The sequence below is a fragment of the Mus musculus genome, chromosome 3 (assembly GCF_000001635.26).
Source record: "Mus musculus strain C57BL/6J chromosome 3, GRCm38.p6 C57BL/6J".
Classification (NCBI taxonomy): Eukaryota; Metazoa; Chordata; class Mammalia; order Rodentia; family Muridae; genus Mus; species Mus musculus.
Window position 1 is genome coordinate 155,043,167 of NC_000069.6, and position 13,910 is coordinate 155,057,076.

The 13,910-nt window shown below is 40.4% G+C and overlaps 1 protein-coding gene across 4 annotated transcripts in view; it reads right to left on the reverse strand.

The window, feature by feature from the left end:
• Positions 1–12,241, reverse strand: part of Tnni3k (TNNI3 interacting kinase) — a 269,117-nt gene extending 256,876 nt beyond the window's left edge. For 3 of the 4 annotated variants that reach the window (XR_375539.1, XM_011240155.1, XM_011240154.1), the window contains exons 1-2: positions 12,101–12,236; positions 11,382–11,490 (exon numbers count right to left, since the gene is read on the reverse strand). Coding sequence is in view for 3 of the 4 variants with exons in the window: in XM_011240155.1 (XP_011238457.1) it covers positions 11,382–11,490; positions 12,101–12,140 (149 nt within the window). In the remaining variant the exon portion in view is untranslated. Of the gene's footprint in view, positions 1–11,381; positions 11,491–12,100 lie in introns of all 4 variants that reach the window. The other variant, NM_177066.5, reaches the window with a different exon arrangement.
• Positions 12,242–13,910: the final 1,669 nt, after the last annotated feature.

Genomic DNA, 13,910 nt, shown 5'->3' on the forward strand with positions numbered 1-13,910 from the left:
TCTCTGAAATAGTCACAATCAACGAACACTTCTAAAACAGATAATAAGAGAAACAGAATAAAGGACCACTCAAGATGAGAATTCAGTTTCCATAAGTAGAGGTGGGAGAAAGGAGTAGGAGTGAGTGAAATTAATTCTTATTGTAAGTATGGGGTTCCAACATAGAAGCTATACAGCAAACATGCTTGTGACTATTCATTGGATACTTGTTGGAAAAGATCTGGTTGGTGATTTCTGTTTCACTGCTCAATGAGACTCTGCAAAGCACCGTATGAGAAGGAATAGCCAGCTATGTGAAACACAATAAGAAGATGGTGTCTTAGTCAGGGCACTTATTTCTATGAAGAAATTCTATAAGGAAACATTTAATTGAGAATTGTTTACAGTCAGGTTTTAGTTCATTATAGTCATGGCAGGAAACATAGCATCTATGCAAGCAGACATGGTACTAGAGCGATAACTTAGAGTTCTGCATCTGTATTCTTGGCCAACAGGAAGAGTGAGTGATAGTGGGCTTGGCTTGGGCATCTGAAACCTTCCTATGAGCTTATTGGAGGGGGTGCATCCATTTTCAATCAAACCACCACATTCTACTCTTTGGGCCACATAGATTTATGTCTATACCATAATACAAAACTGCATTAAGTTCAACTTTAAAAGTCCCCATCCAGTCTATTATAATCTCTGCACTGTTTAAAGGTCCAAATGTCAAAGTTTCTTCTGAGACTCATGGCTTTCTCTTAAATCTGAACCCCTATGAAGGAAAATGAAAAAGTGGCTCGCATACTTCACATCTAGTGGCACAGGATATGCATTCCCCTTCAAGCAGGGAGGAAGGGAGCTCAGGGAGAAAATAACAAACCAAAGCAAGATGGACAGACAGCAGGGCAGAGACTGACAACCAGCAGGGCAGAGACTGACAGCCAGCAAGGGCAGAGGCCACAATCCTCATCTCCATGTGTGATGTCAAAGCACTGTTCAGATCTCTAACTCCTTTCACCTTTGTTGACTGCAACTTGCTTCTTTTTCCTGGGTTGGTTCCACTCTCTGTTAGCAGCTTTCCTCAGCAGCTATCCCATGACTCTGGCATTTCCAGGGTATTGGGTCTCCAAGGCAATCCTGGTTACACTTTGACAGCTTTACACAATGGCCTCTCTAGGGACACCCCTGACACATGCCCCACCCCAGCAGCTTTTCTTAGTCATGGAAGAAGATTCCACAACTATTTTCCTGTATCCTTGATTATAAAGATAGAGCCACGTGTCTGATGCTGCAAAGCTCTGGTGCCTGCTGAGGCTGGAATACGGCCTCCTTGTTCAAGTCCATTTTCATCATCTTCCTGTTTTAAATGATTTCCTTCATTGCCTAAACTTGTCTGTTCTTGAACTCATTCTATATGTCAGGCTGGCCTGGAACTTGGAGATTTGCCAGCATCTGTCTTCTGAGGATTAAAGGTATGTACCACCATGCATGTCCCTAAGCTTTTCTTTAATCAATTCCTTTGTACAAGTTGGAAGTTTAGCTAGTGGGGTGTTGGTGTGAGGTCCCCACTCCCTTTATTGCACTTAGCATTATGCTTTTTTAAAAAAATCTGTTTGCACTTCCTGGTGCCTCTTTTGCCCTCAATCTGTACGCTTCATATTCTTACTTGCTCATCTGACAGCTTTTCATTATCGATCTGCACAAGCTTGGCCACTAATAACCAAGCAACAGAGTCCATACTAGACTGTCTGAAAATCTCCTCTGCCAAAGCCATTAATCTATACTTTCTCAATTTGACCTCAGGAAGATGTTTTTGACAAACAGAGTATAGCCACATTCTTCACCAAATGATCTCTAGGCTACATATTAATATACTTCTCTGTCGCCTCTTGAGCCAGGTCCCCACAGTACAAATCACCCTCAACACCAGTCTTCCCAGCTCCTAGAGTACAACCCATTAAGCCCTACTTTAGCTGTCCAATTGCTTTTCTAGTCCAATGTGCCAAAGAGTGAAATGGTATTGCAGCCATACCCCAGTTCTGTCTTAGGATTTTTATTGCTGTGAAGAGAGACCACAATCATGACATCTTTTATAAAGTAAAGCATTTAATTGGGACTACCTTACAGTTCAGATGTTTAGTTCATTATCATGGCAGGAAGCATGGCAGCATCCAGGCAGACATGGAGCTGGAGAAGTAGCTCAGAGTTCTACATGTGGATTCTCAGGCATCAGGAAGAAAAAGACACCGGGTCTGGTTTGAGCATTTGAAATCTCACAGCCCATCCTCAGTGACACACTTCCTCCAACAAGGCCACAACTACTCCAAAGAGGCCACACCTCCCAATAGTGCCACTCTCTATGAGCCTCTGGGGGCCATTTCCACTCAAACCACCACAGATCTTTTGGACAGTCATCTTCTCTCTTTTTGCATTTTCTCTGCTTTTGAGAAGAATTAACTTTTATCTGCTCTGTTCAATAGTTTGCACATCAGTATACCATATTGGCCAACTTCTCAAACATTCCACTTTAATAATTTCCCACTTGTGGTTGTGTTAGATGTCCTCTGAGAGAACGAGGTCGTGGACGAGAAGTTTAATTGGATCACGTAGCAGCACACATTTATGGCTAAAAGTTAAAGGCTAAGAAAAGAGTTCATTACGCTTCAAGGCAGAAAGTAACCTTTAGGTACAGAACGACCCCCTTTTAATAATTAAGGAAATAATTTACTATTAGAAAAGTATTCATGAGTGTGACTTCATCTTAATTAGGAATTTCATCCAGGACCCAGCAAGCACTATGAACTCATTAGAATGTATTGTTGGTGAGGGGCATAGCAGGTGATAAAAAATGCAAGAAGGAATTAGAGAATAAATTGAGCCCCAGGCATTAGGACACACAACTGATGCCCAGTTGTCAGGGAAAGTGATGCATGCAGCTCCTTTAGAAGAGTTGACAGGAGAGAAAACAGGCTTTCCTGAGGAGTGGTTGCTTCAAGATCTTAAATATTTTAATTGTGTTTATAAAAACAGAAACATTTGACTGGACATTGATGGGAAATGAGAACTGTGGCTGAAATTTACGATTTAACTTGTTAAAAAGATTGCATCCCCATTTTAAGTTAAACCAGGAATTTTGCTTAGGATTGTACTTCCAAGCATTCAGTGTCTGCTCTCGGCAAGTTCATTTACTTTGCCGGCCTTAATAAAAGTCTCCAGAGTCCCCGGAGGATAGAATCTATGAGGAAAAATTTACCTTAGTGGCATGGCCAGTGTGTGGTGAGCACTGACTTGGCTGTTTTGTTTATCATTTTAGAGCTAACATACTAGTGTTATTTATAAATACAAATATAGAAAGCCCACACAAGGTGGAGAGGCACAATTAGTGATCACATAGACAAGAGGGGAGTCTGGCACATAGATAAATGGAAGGCATTATAAAGAAGTTATATCAGTTATATTGAACTGATAACTGGAGATTAGAGACAGCAGAGGAAATACATTGTACATGAATGTATCACTCTGCACTTCCATCCTTCTGGCTTCTGTTTCCATCTCGTTTCTGTCTCCTATTCATGACTTCAACACATGCCCAAAGCAATAAGTGAACTTGAACTTGAATCAGAGGAGAGAATGTCCCATTTCTGTCCCCTTCATCTCCCACATCAGAGTCTCACTGCCATAGACACAAACTGAATTAGCTTTGGCACCTTATGTCTTTTCTACACTCTAGTTAAAACCATAGATAGTATGTGCATGAGCAGATGTGGTGGTGGCTCCTTGTATAGTTTACATTCTCTAGATGAATAAGACCAGCACCTACTGATAATGTCATAAACAAGTCTTTCAGGAGTCAGACAAGTGAGCACAGACTGAACAAAGAACTCTGCCCATGACTGTGCTAATTGTACATCTGTGGACAGGGACCCTCCCATTCCTGCAATCTGCATCCTTAGGGAAAGGCACACTCCCAGACACCTGGTATAGCTGTTTGTCAGAGCATAACTCCATGTTACACAAACCCCCGATTAAGGTTGAGGCATGAAGACACTATGTATCCATCACTGAGGTTCTCAGAGGTGATTTTCTATAATAGCACATCTGATTTCTCCAACAACCCTGAACACTTTGTTGAATAAGTCACCAGTTGAGACAATTTATATTCTCAGCACAGCTTCCTTTCTTTCCCCTGTCATCCATCATTTTAATCCAAAGAGAAGTTCTCAGAACTCAGCCCTGAAAACAATTGACTTTCCAGATTGAGCTGTCTGAAGGAACAGAATCGGACAGCTCCGCGCTCATTCTCCATTGTCTGTGGCTGTCCTGACTCCCTGGGCTGCACCAGATACTGAATTTCTGCCAACTCATCATGGATCCTACTTCACTCTAGGCAAAGGGTTCTCATTGCAACATCATCTGAACACTGTGTGTAGATTCTTGGAAGTTATCCTTACAATTGTGATCCTCTGATAAGAGACGGACCCATTGAATCAAGAACAGCAGATGCTCAATGCTACTCAAGACAGCATGTCTTCCCAATCCTTTCTACAGTCTTATGCTATTCCTCAGACTAACAGGACAGTCCTGTAAACAGATGTCTTCAACCATCAGCACAAGGCCACTGGATACCCTGTTCAAAAGATACGGATGTTAATCTCAAGAAATTTAACATCTATTTTGAAGAGCCTTCTGATACTCATAATATACAGAGACTATATTTAAAATTTTGTTATCATTAGAAGTTGTTCAGCTATTAAAAACAATGATGTCATGAAATTCTCAGGCAAATGGATGGAACTTGAAAATATCATCCTGAGTGAGGTGACCCAGTCACAAAATAATGCACATGGTGTGCACTCACTGATAAGTGGGTACTAGCTAAAAAGAAGCTCGGAATACCCATGATACAACTCACAGACCATATGAAACCCAAGAAGAGTGAAGATCACACCAGAGTGTGGATGCCATAGTCCTACTCTGTAGGGGGAAGAGAATAATCTCTGGGAAGTAGAGGGAGAGAGGGATCTGGGATGGAGAGAGGAGGGGGAGGAATAAGGGAGGCCAGTATAGTAAGGGAGAAGATAGGGAAGAATTACAGAGGGTCAGGACTTTGAAAGTAGGTATGTAGCAGTGGGAGATGGGGAACTGGTGGCCGCCACTAAAAAGTCCCAGATGCCAGGGACCCAAGAGTTTCCTTAGGTCCAACAGGGAGGACATTAGCCCAAATACCCAACAAAGGGGAGTGAGAACCTATGGAGAAACATATCCAGTGGATAGGCACTGCACCCAATTGAGGTATGGGGCCGCTCACCCACCTCAAAAATATTAATCCAGAATTCCTCCGGTCAAAATGAAATTCAGGGACAAAGAATGGAGCAGAGACTGAAGGAAAGACCATCTAGAGACTGCCGTACTTAGGGATCCATCCCATCTGTAGACACTAAACCCAGACACTATTGCTGACAGCAAGAAGTGCTTACTGGCAGGAGCCTGGTATAGCTATCCCCTGAGAGGCTTTGCTAGAGCCTGGCCAATACAGAAGTGGATGTATGCAGCCAAACATTGGACTGAGTGCAGGGACCCCAATGGAGAAGTTAGGACAAGGACTGAAGGAGCTGAAGGGGTTTGCAACCCCATAGGAAGAACAACAGTATCAACCAACAAGACACCTCAAAGCTTGCAGGAACTAAATCACCAACTCAAGAGTACACATGGAGGGACCCATGGCTCCAGCTGGATATGTAGCAGAGGATTGCCTTAGCAGGCATCACTGGGAGGGGAGCCCCTTGGTCATGTGGTGGCTCAATGACCCAAGGTAGGGGAATGCTAGGGTTCTGTGGCAGGAGTGCTTGGACAGGTGGGGGAGCACCCTCATAGAGGCAGGGGGAGGGGGCAGGGGATGGGTGTTTATGGTGGGAAAATTGGGAAGGGGAGATAACATTTGGAATGTAAATGAATTATATAACTAATAAAAATTTTAAAAAGTTGTTATAACATTATATATTTTAAAATTTGAAAATATTCTCTCAATAAAAATTTTATTTTAGTAATCTAATCTTCTAAATTTTACTAATTTTACAAATTTGTTCTTCCTACTCCACAATGAAGTCCTCTGTCTTTAATGATTTCTTTTTGTTTTTTTTTTTCTTCTCTTATTTTTTTTATTACTTATTTTCCTCAATTACATTTCCAATGCTATCCCAAAAGCCCCCCACACCCTCCCCCCACTCCCCTACCCACCTATTCAGATTTTTTTGGCCCCGGCGTTCCCCTGTACTGAGGCATATAAAGTTTGCCTGTCCAGTGGGCCCCTCTTTCCAGTGATAGCCGACTAGGCCATCTTTTGATACATATGCAGCTAAAGTCAAGAGCTCTGGGGTACTGGTTAGTTCATAATGTTGCACCTACAGAGTTGCAGATCTCTTTAGCTCCTTGGATACTTTCTCTAGTTCCTCCATTGGGGGCCCTGTGATCCATCCAATAGTTGACTGTGAGCATCCACTTCTGTGTTTGTTAGGCCCCAGCCTAGTCTCACAAAAGACAGCTATATCACGGTCCTTGCACCAAATGCTTGCTAGTGTATGCAATGGTGTCATCATTTAGAGGCTAATCATGATCAGGGACTAGACAAGGCTGCCCACTTTCTCCCTACCTCTTCAACATAGTACTTGAAGTATTAGCCAGAGCAATTCGACAACAAAAGGAGATCAAGGGGATACAAATTAGAAAAGAAGAAGTCAAAATATCACTTTTTGCAGATGATATGATAGTATATATAAGCGACCCTAAAAATTCCACCAGAGAACTCCTAAACCTGATAAACAGCTTCGGTGAAGTAGCTGGATATAAAATTAACTCAAACAAGTCAATGGTCTTTCTCTACACAAAGAATAAACAGGCTGAGAAAGAAATTAGGGAAACAACATCCTTTTCAATAGTCACAAATAATATCTTGGCGTGACTCTAAGGAAGTGAAAGATCTGTATGATAAAAACTTCAAGTCTCTGAAGAAAGAAATTAAAGAAGATCTCAGAAGATGGAAAGATCTCCCATGCTCATGGATTGGCAGGATCAACATTGTAAAAATGGCTATCTTGCCAAAAGCAATCTACAGATTCAATGCAATCCCCATCAAAATTCCAACACAATTCTTCAACGAATTAGAAGGAGCAATTTGCAAATTCATCTGGAATAACAAAAAACCTAAAATAGCAAAAACTCTTCTCAAGGATAAAAGAACCTCTGGTGGAATCACCATGCCTGACCTAAAGCTTTACTACAGAGCAATTGTGATAAAAACTGCATGGTACTGGTATAGAGAGAGAGAAGTAGACCAATGGAATAGAATTGAAGACCCAGAAATGAACCCACACACCTATGGTCACTTGATCTTTGACAAGGGAGCTAAAATCATCCAGTGGAAGAAAGACGGCATTTTCAACAAATGGTGCTGGCACAACTGGTTGTTATCATGTAGAAGAATGGGAATCAATCCATTCCTATCTTCTTGTACTAAGGTCAAATCTAAGTGGATCAAGGAACTTCACATAAAACCAGAGACACTGAAACTTATAGTGGAGAAAGTGGGGAAAAGCCTCGAAGATATGGGCACAGGGGAAAAATTCCTGAATAGAACAGCAATGGCTTGTGCTGTAAGATCGAGGATTGACAAATGGGACCTCATGAAACTGCAAAGCTTCTGCAAGGCAAAAGACACCGTCAATAAGACAAAAAGACCACCAACAGATTGGGAAAGGATTTTTTACCTATCCTAAATCAGATAGGGGACTAATATCCAATATATATAAAGAACTCAAGAAGGTAGACTCCAGAAAATCAAATAACCCCATTAAAAAATGGGGCTCAGAACTGAACAAAGAATTCTCACCTGAGGAATACCAAATGGCAGAGAAGCACCTGAAAAAATGTTCAACATCCTTAATCATAAGGGAAATGCAAATCAAAACAACCCTGAGATTCCACCTCACACCAGTCAGAATGGCTAAGATCAAAAATTCAGGTGACAGCTGATGTTGGCGAGGATGTGGAGAAAGAGGAACACTCCTCCATTGTTGGTGGGATTGCAAGCTTGTACAACCACTCTGGAAATCAGTCTGGCGGGTCCTCTGAAAATTGGACATAGTACTACCAGAAGATCCCGCAATACCTCTCCTGGCCATATATCCAGAAGATGTCCGAACCGGTAAGAAGGACATATGCTCCACTATGTTCGTAGCAGCCTTATTTATAATAGCTTTAATGATTTCTTATGTAACACATCAGTCACAATGATTCCACACACATGATGCACTGGATCCTCTACCTAGTATTTAATTTTCATCACTTTCCGACTATACTGTGGGGGTAATTACATTTACCTCATTTCAAATGAAGCTCAGTCAGATCAAGAAACATATCTAGGACATGCAAACTGCATGGAAATCTACATTAGCCATGTGTAGATAGCTCCAAAAGCCTTCTGCTGAGATAATTCCTTATCCAGCTTAGGCAATTAATTAAGTCACTTTCTCTATTTATTTCTCCTAGACTTCCCATGGCTTTTTATCTGTTTCTGCTAGATTCCTTTAATTAAATATGGATTTTTATCTCAAATACTTTTCAAAATTAGTGAATAATCAATACCTAAATCTTACTCTTAAAGATTACATTTATTTACTATTTATGCATTCATGTGTATGTGTGTGTGTGTGTGTGTGTGTGTGTGTGTGTGTGTGGGTGGGTGCTCGTACATGCTTATGTAGGTGTGCACATACTACTTTGTGATTCTGGAGGTCATAGAAAACACTAAGAGTTGGTTTTCTTCTCCCATTATCTGGGTCTTTGGCTTGAACTCTGGTCTTCAAGCTTGGAACCATTCACCTCTACTTGCTGAGTCATCACACTGGCTGCCTCTAAACCTCATTTTTAATCATTAAAAATCATCTGGTTTTCTTTTTTTCCTCCAAGTTAGCAAACATAAAGTGTCTATATTCTGCCAAAGTTACTCATGTAAGTGAGATTCTCCCTGAAACACACTGGATATTAGCAGTCCTAGAGGTAGCTCTCTCTGTCTGTGAGTCAGGCAAATCTTGGCAGTCACCTTCCAGCATTTGCTCTACATGGGATCTCACAGGATACAATGTCTTGTTACTCAGTTACTATTCACCAAAATTAATAACATCTACCACAAAACTAGGGTGAAGTTGTCATTATGTAATATATGAGGCAATACACTTGCCCCTGTGTCTCATGTCTAGTACTAATTAGTCAAAAGATCACATTTATATCACTTAGTGGAAAAGTTTTTGTTGTTGTTGTTTATTTAAAGCATCTACAACAGGAGTGGTAAAAATAGCTGGTTATTGATACAGTATGAGAAAAATCAAGTCCATTTGTTAAGTAAAACAGGATACACATTATTTTTGCAGGCTAGCCTTACCATAATCAAAATAGTTACTCAACTAAATTAAATGATTTCTTAGAGTTCATAAAGGTGAAAGATTTTTCCAATTTTATCCCATTTTAGTTAGTACACATATTGGAATCCATAGAAGTGAATGACTTATGACTGACCAAGTTCTTTTACCATCTTCCTTCTCCGATGAAACAAAAGATGGATATGAAATTGCTAATGCAAATTGCCTGTCACACAGTGAGAGAATTTCAGATGCTTCCTCGCACCTGAATATAATGTAGTACTGTGTGGTCAGTGATGCCCCCCCTCCCCCCAGTGCCCTCTTATCCCAGCCTGTTTGTGGAGACCTTAGAAACCCTGTTGTTCTGTTGGTGAAGTTCCGATGAACTAAGGGCAATTGGTGACTGTTTTCCAGGCATGTTATATTTGTGCACTTACTTTTGAGGAACATGGCATTTGGGTATGTCTAAACTCCCTTTTTTCCTATGTAAAATCCAGGATGTTTTATGTTAGGAGTTCACTATGTTAATGAGAGCTGAAACAGACATGGACAACTGGCCAATGTCTAACTTCTTGGCTGGTGTGCTGACTGGTTTTATGTGGACTTGATACAAGCTAGAGTCACTGGAGAGGAGGGAGCCTCAGTTGAGAAAATGCCTCAGTAAGAGTGTGCTGTGGACAAGCCTGTGAGGCAATGGTTTTCAACTTTCATAATGCTGAGTCCCTTTAATACAGCTCTGTATGTTATGGTGACCCCAAACCATAAAACCATTTTCATGCTATTTCATAACTGCAATTTTGCACCTGTTATGAATCATAATGTAAATGTCTGTGTTTTGCAATAGTCTTAGGTTGACTCTGAAAGAATAGCTCCATCTCCAAAGGAATTGCAACGTACAGGTTGAGAACTACTGCTGTATGACATTTTTTCTTAATGAGAGATTTATGGGAGGAGGGCCCAGGTCATTTTGGATACTGCTACCATTGAGAAGGTGGTCCTGGGTTGTATAAGAAAGCAGGCTGAGCAAGCCTGTAACCAGCAACCCACCCTAGTCTGCACCAGCTCCTGCCTCCAGGTTCCTAACCCTACTTGAGTTCCTGCTCTCACTGCTTTTAATGATGAAATGTGATATGTAACCATGAGTGAGATAAGCCCTTCCCTCCACAAGATGCCTTGGATGTGAAGTTTCATGGTAACACTGGTAAAGCTAAGACAGTTGGAAAGCTTGTTGCATTGAAACATACCTAGTTTCTCAGCATCAGATTCAAATTCTCTAGGAGGTTTTTGGTACAAATTGGGTTCCTGCCCCTCTTGTCTAAACATTGTGTGCCTTACAGGGTTGTGATGCTGTCCCAGTCCAGGATGTTTTTGTTGTTGTTTTGTTATTGTTGTTGTTCTTTGTATAATAAAGCAGAAGCGGATATCACACATATTACAAAAATGAGGGTAAAATAATTTTCTGTCCCACTGTAAGACAGCCTTCAATGTATACAGAGCAAGGGAATTATATTCAGGCCCTGAGCAAAGGAATTATACTCAGCCTTCCTGGAGAAGGCCTCCAATATCTACAGGGGGTTGGTAAAACTTCTCTTATTCCTCAAGGAGACTCAGGTCTAGCATCAGCAAACCTGGCAAATAAGCAATACTGTTTGTTAGTGGCACGGAATAAATAATTTAGTGATTAATTCCAGAGTAGGTTACTTGGAATAGTGACAGCTTGTGCCCAATTGCCTATTCTCCAAGCTCTTCTCCCTCAACTTTTGTGAGGACAGAATTTAGGTTATAGTTTAGTGAGGGAGGTGTGATCTTTCCATTTTGGGAGCCACATGAATTCTTATGAACAGATAACTTGGCACTCTAAAGTTTAGTCTGGTTATACCCAAGACTTAGCCTATTTATTGCTAAGGCTTTATGCTTGCACGCACATCATACCTAAAAACAAAATATGGAGACATGTATTTTAAAAAGTAAAAACTCTGACTTTACCCAAAGATGTGTCTTAGTTCTTGAAATTCATTTTCTTTGATCTGCAGGTCATCTTCCAGCCTTTCTATTATAATAGCATAAGATTCACTAACTTTCTTCTTCCATTCATCTGGAAAAGAAAAACAAATAGGATTGATTCATAATTGCATTTTGCAAAATGTAGACAGAGATCATAGCATACAAGTAATCAAAACCCTGTTTTTTATTCTCAATTCTACAATACTTAATTTAAATGACTGATTGTGGGTTTAATGCAGATGTTTATGTTTGTAATGCAATCACTTTGGGATTGTAGTAATTAAGAACCCATTTGATATTGTACAATATATTTACATAAAAGAGTATATTTGACTTATCTTATTGATTTTATTGCATTTTAATTGCAGCAATCTCATTGCTAGACAGTATCTTTTGCTTTTAAATACTAGATACTTAAGATATAATTCTAAAATTTCTATACTCAATAGTTCTTCAAACTTTCTATCATATTATACGAAAGGACTAAACCAATATTTTTTAACAAGAAGTTCTCTGTTTTCCTTTAGAACTGTTTCAGGGAAAAGGAGTAAGTTCAAATAAACTCAACACTTAATATTCTCTGCATTCAGATCGGCACACATCTCAGTGATTTGAAACACATCCACTCTTAGGAGTGAGTTGTGTTGCATGTAAGAAAGCGAGAAATGTTAGCAGAACATGGTGGAAATCAGAAGGCTTACCAGAACAAGTCTGTGTCGGTCTGGATTTGTAATTCCCCATTTTAAAGAAGTCTGCTTTCCTCCTGTGCTGCCCTTCACGATATAAGATTCCAAGTTCTAGCGCTGAAACAGACCAGTTGAAAATATGTTGATAGTCTTTCTAAAAATAAGCCAAGTGCTGAATGGAATGTCATGCAAGGACGTCAGAGAGCAAGGCAGAGTGTGCCTTCAAAGGTGAGCTGATCGTGTAGTGGCTGGGTTTGTTTTAAGGGAGCTGTGTGAAAGGTAAACAGCAAGCATTTCAGTTGTGCTATTGGCTTCCATCAGTGGATTGCTTGTTCATCCACACATGCCCTCTGGGTAGGCCAGTTCCTCAATGAGTGAACATGGAAAGTGACTGGTGATTCTGAGCTCCACTGAAAGAGACTCCAGCCAGCCAGCCAGTGTTTGGCATCTTTGGCACCGGTGAAACAGTGGAAGTTGTCCATGTGAAGAAACAGAAATTCCTATCAATCAGCACTGGGTTGAGACCTGCATGTGTATCTGCAGGGACTAGGGTTCACACACACACACACACACACACACACACACACACACACACACACACACACACACCATGACCATTGCAGTTGATTATTCCTACCTAAGTCACAGACAAGAAAAAAGACATAGTGCTTTATAAATACCAATTTATCATAAGAACAACAGTGATCAGAAAAACATTTCAACATTGCTTTCTTACACATTTCTGGGCAATAAGCAGAATTATGAATTTTTTTATGTCAGTTCCAAACAGGGAGTGGAGCCCAAAGTTGATCCTGAACCATTCGACACTGACGTCTAAGACTGCCGTTATTTCTGATGTGCTGTGTCCTGAGTTATTCCACACACCTTCCATTTACTTCACACTGTTGCTTTTTTTCCACGCACATTTGCACTGAAATAAATGAACCCAGTGTGGGATGGAAAAAAAATGGAAATAACATAGGAAACTTATTGGTTATTTTCTATATATTTCTTCTAGGTGATCTTACTGTGTATGAGAGCTGTAAATTCCAATCTTGAAAGTCACACTTAGCTTTAACGTAGGAGGTGTTGGATTCACATTTACTATGATCAAATATTCAAATGGCTCTTCTTAAACAAATGCTTAGATGAGTTAAGGAATCCTCATGCCCTGCCTTAGCAAGCTAAAGGAAAGGTCCCCAGGGAAGGGCTGCCCTACTGATAAAATAAGTCGAACTCAGTACCTGGCTTTGTACTTGTGTCTACTCTTGGTGGTTTGGACTCTCTTCTTGTCATTAAGGCCTGTCAGGGATATGTAGAGTTTATATAGTGCAGGGTCCTCTGGTCACTTTGATCTGTAGTTCTTCAGTTTTCTCCTTTGAAAGCTAGACACTGTTGATTTTGCCAGCTAGTTCCCAGTACTGTGTGACCCCCATGCAGCTTGTTCTAAGCATGGTGAAACCCCAATTCTCTCTGTTTTGAGAGCCTAGCTTCCCTCAGACAAGCTGTTCTCTGATTCACCAGCCCAGGAAACTGACTTCATTAGTATTTCTCAGTCTTAAACCACATACTTCCTCAGGAATGATCCTCCAGGGAGCTATAACATGCATGCATGTGATTTGTATTACAATTTGGGAGTTAGTACATTAGTGTACAGGAAATGATAATGTTAGTAGTTATCAGAAATAGTGGCTCTTTTCTTAGATACTTGTTTTATTATTTTATTAACTCTTAGTAATACATATTTATTGCACAAAAGGACAGGGCTCAGTATAATGTCAATAAATATAGACGTGTAAGCATCTGTTTCATAAGAATTTGAGTT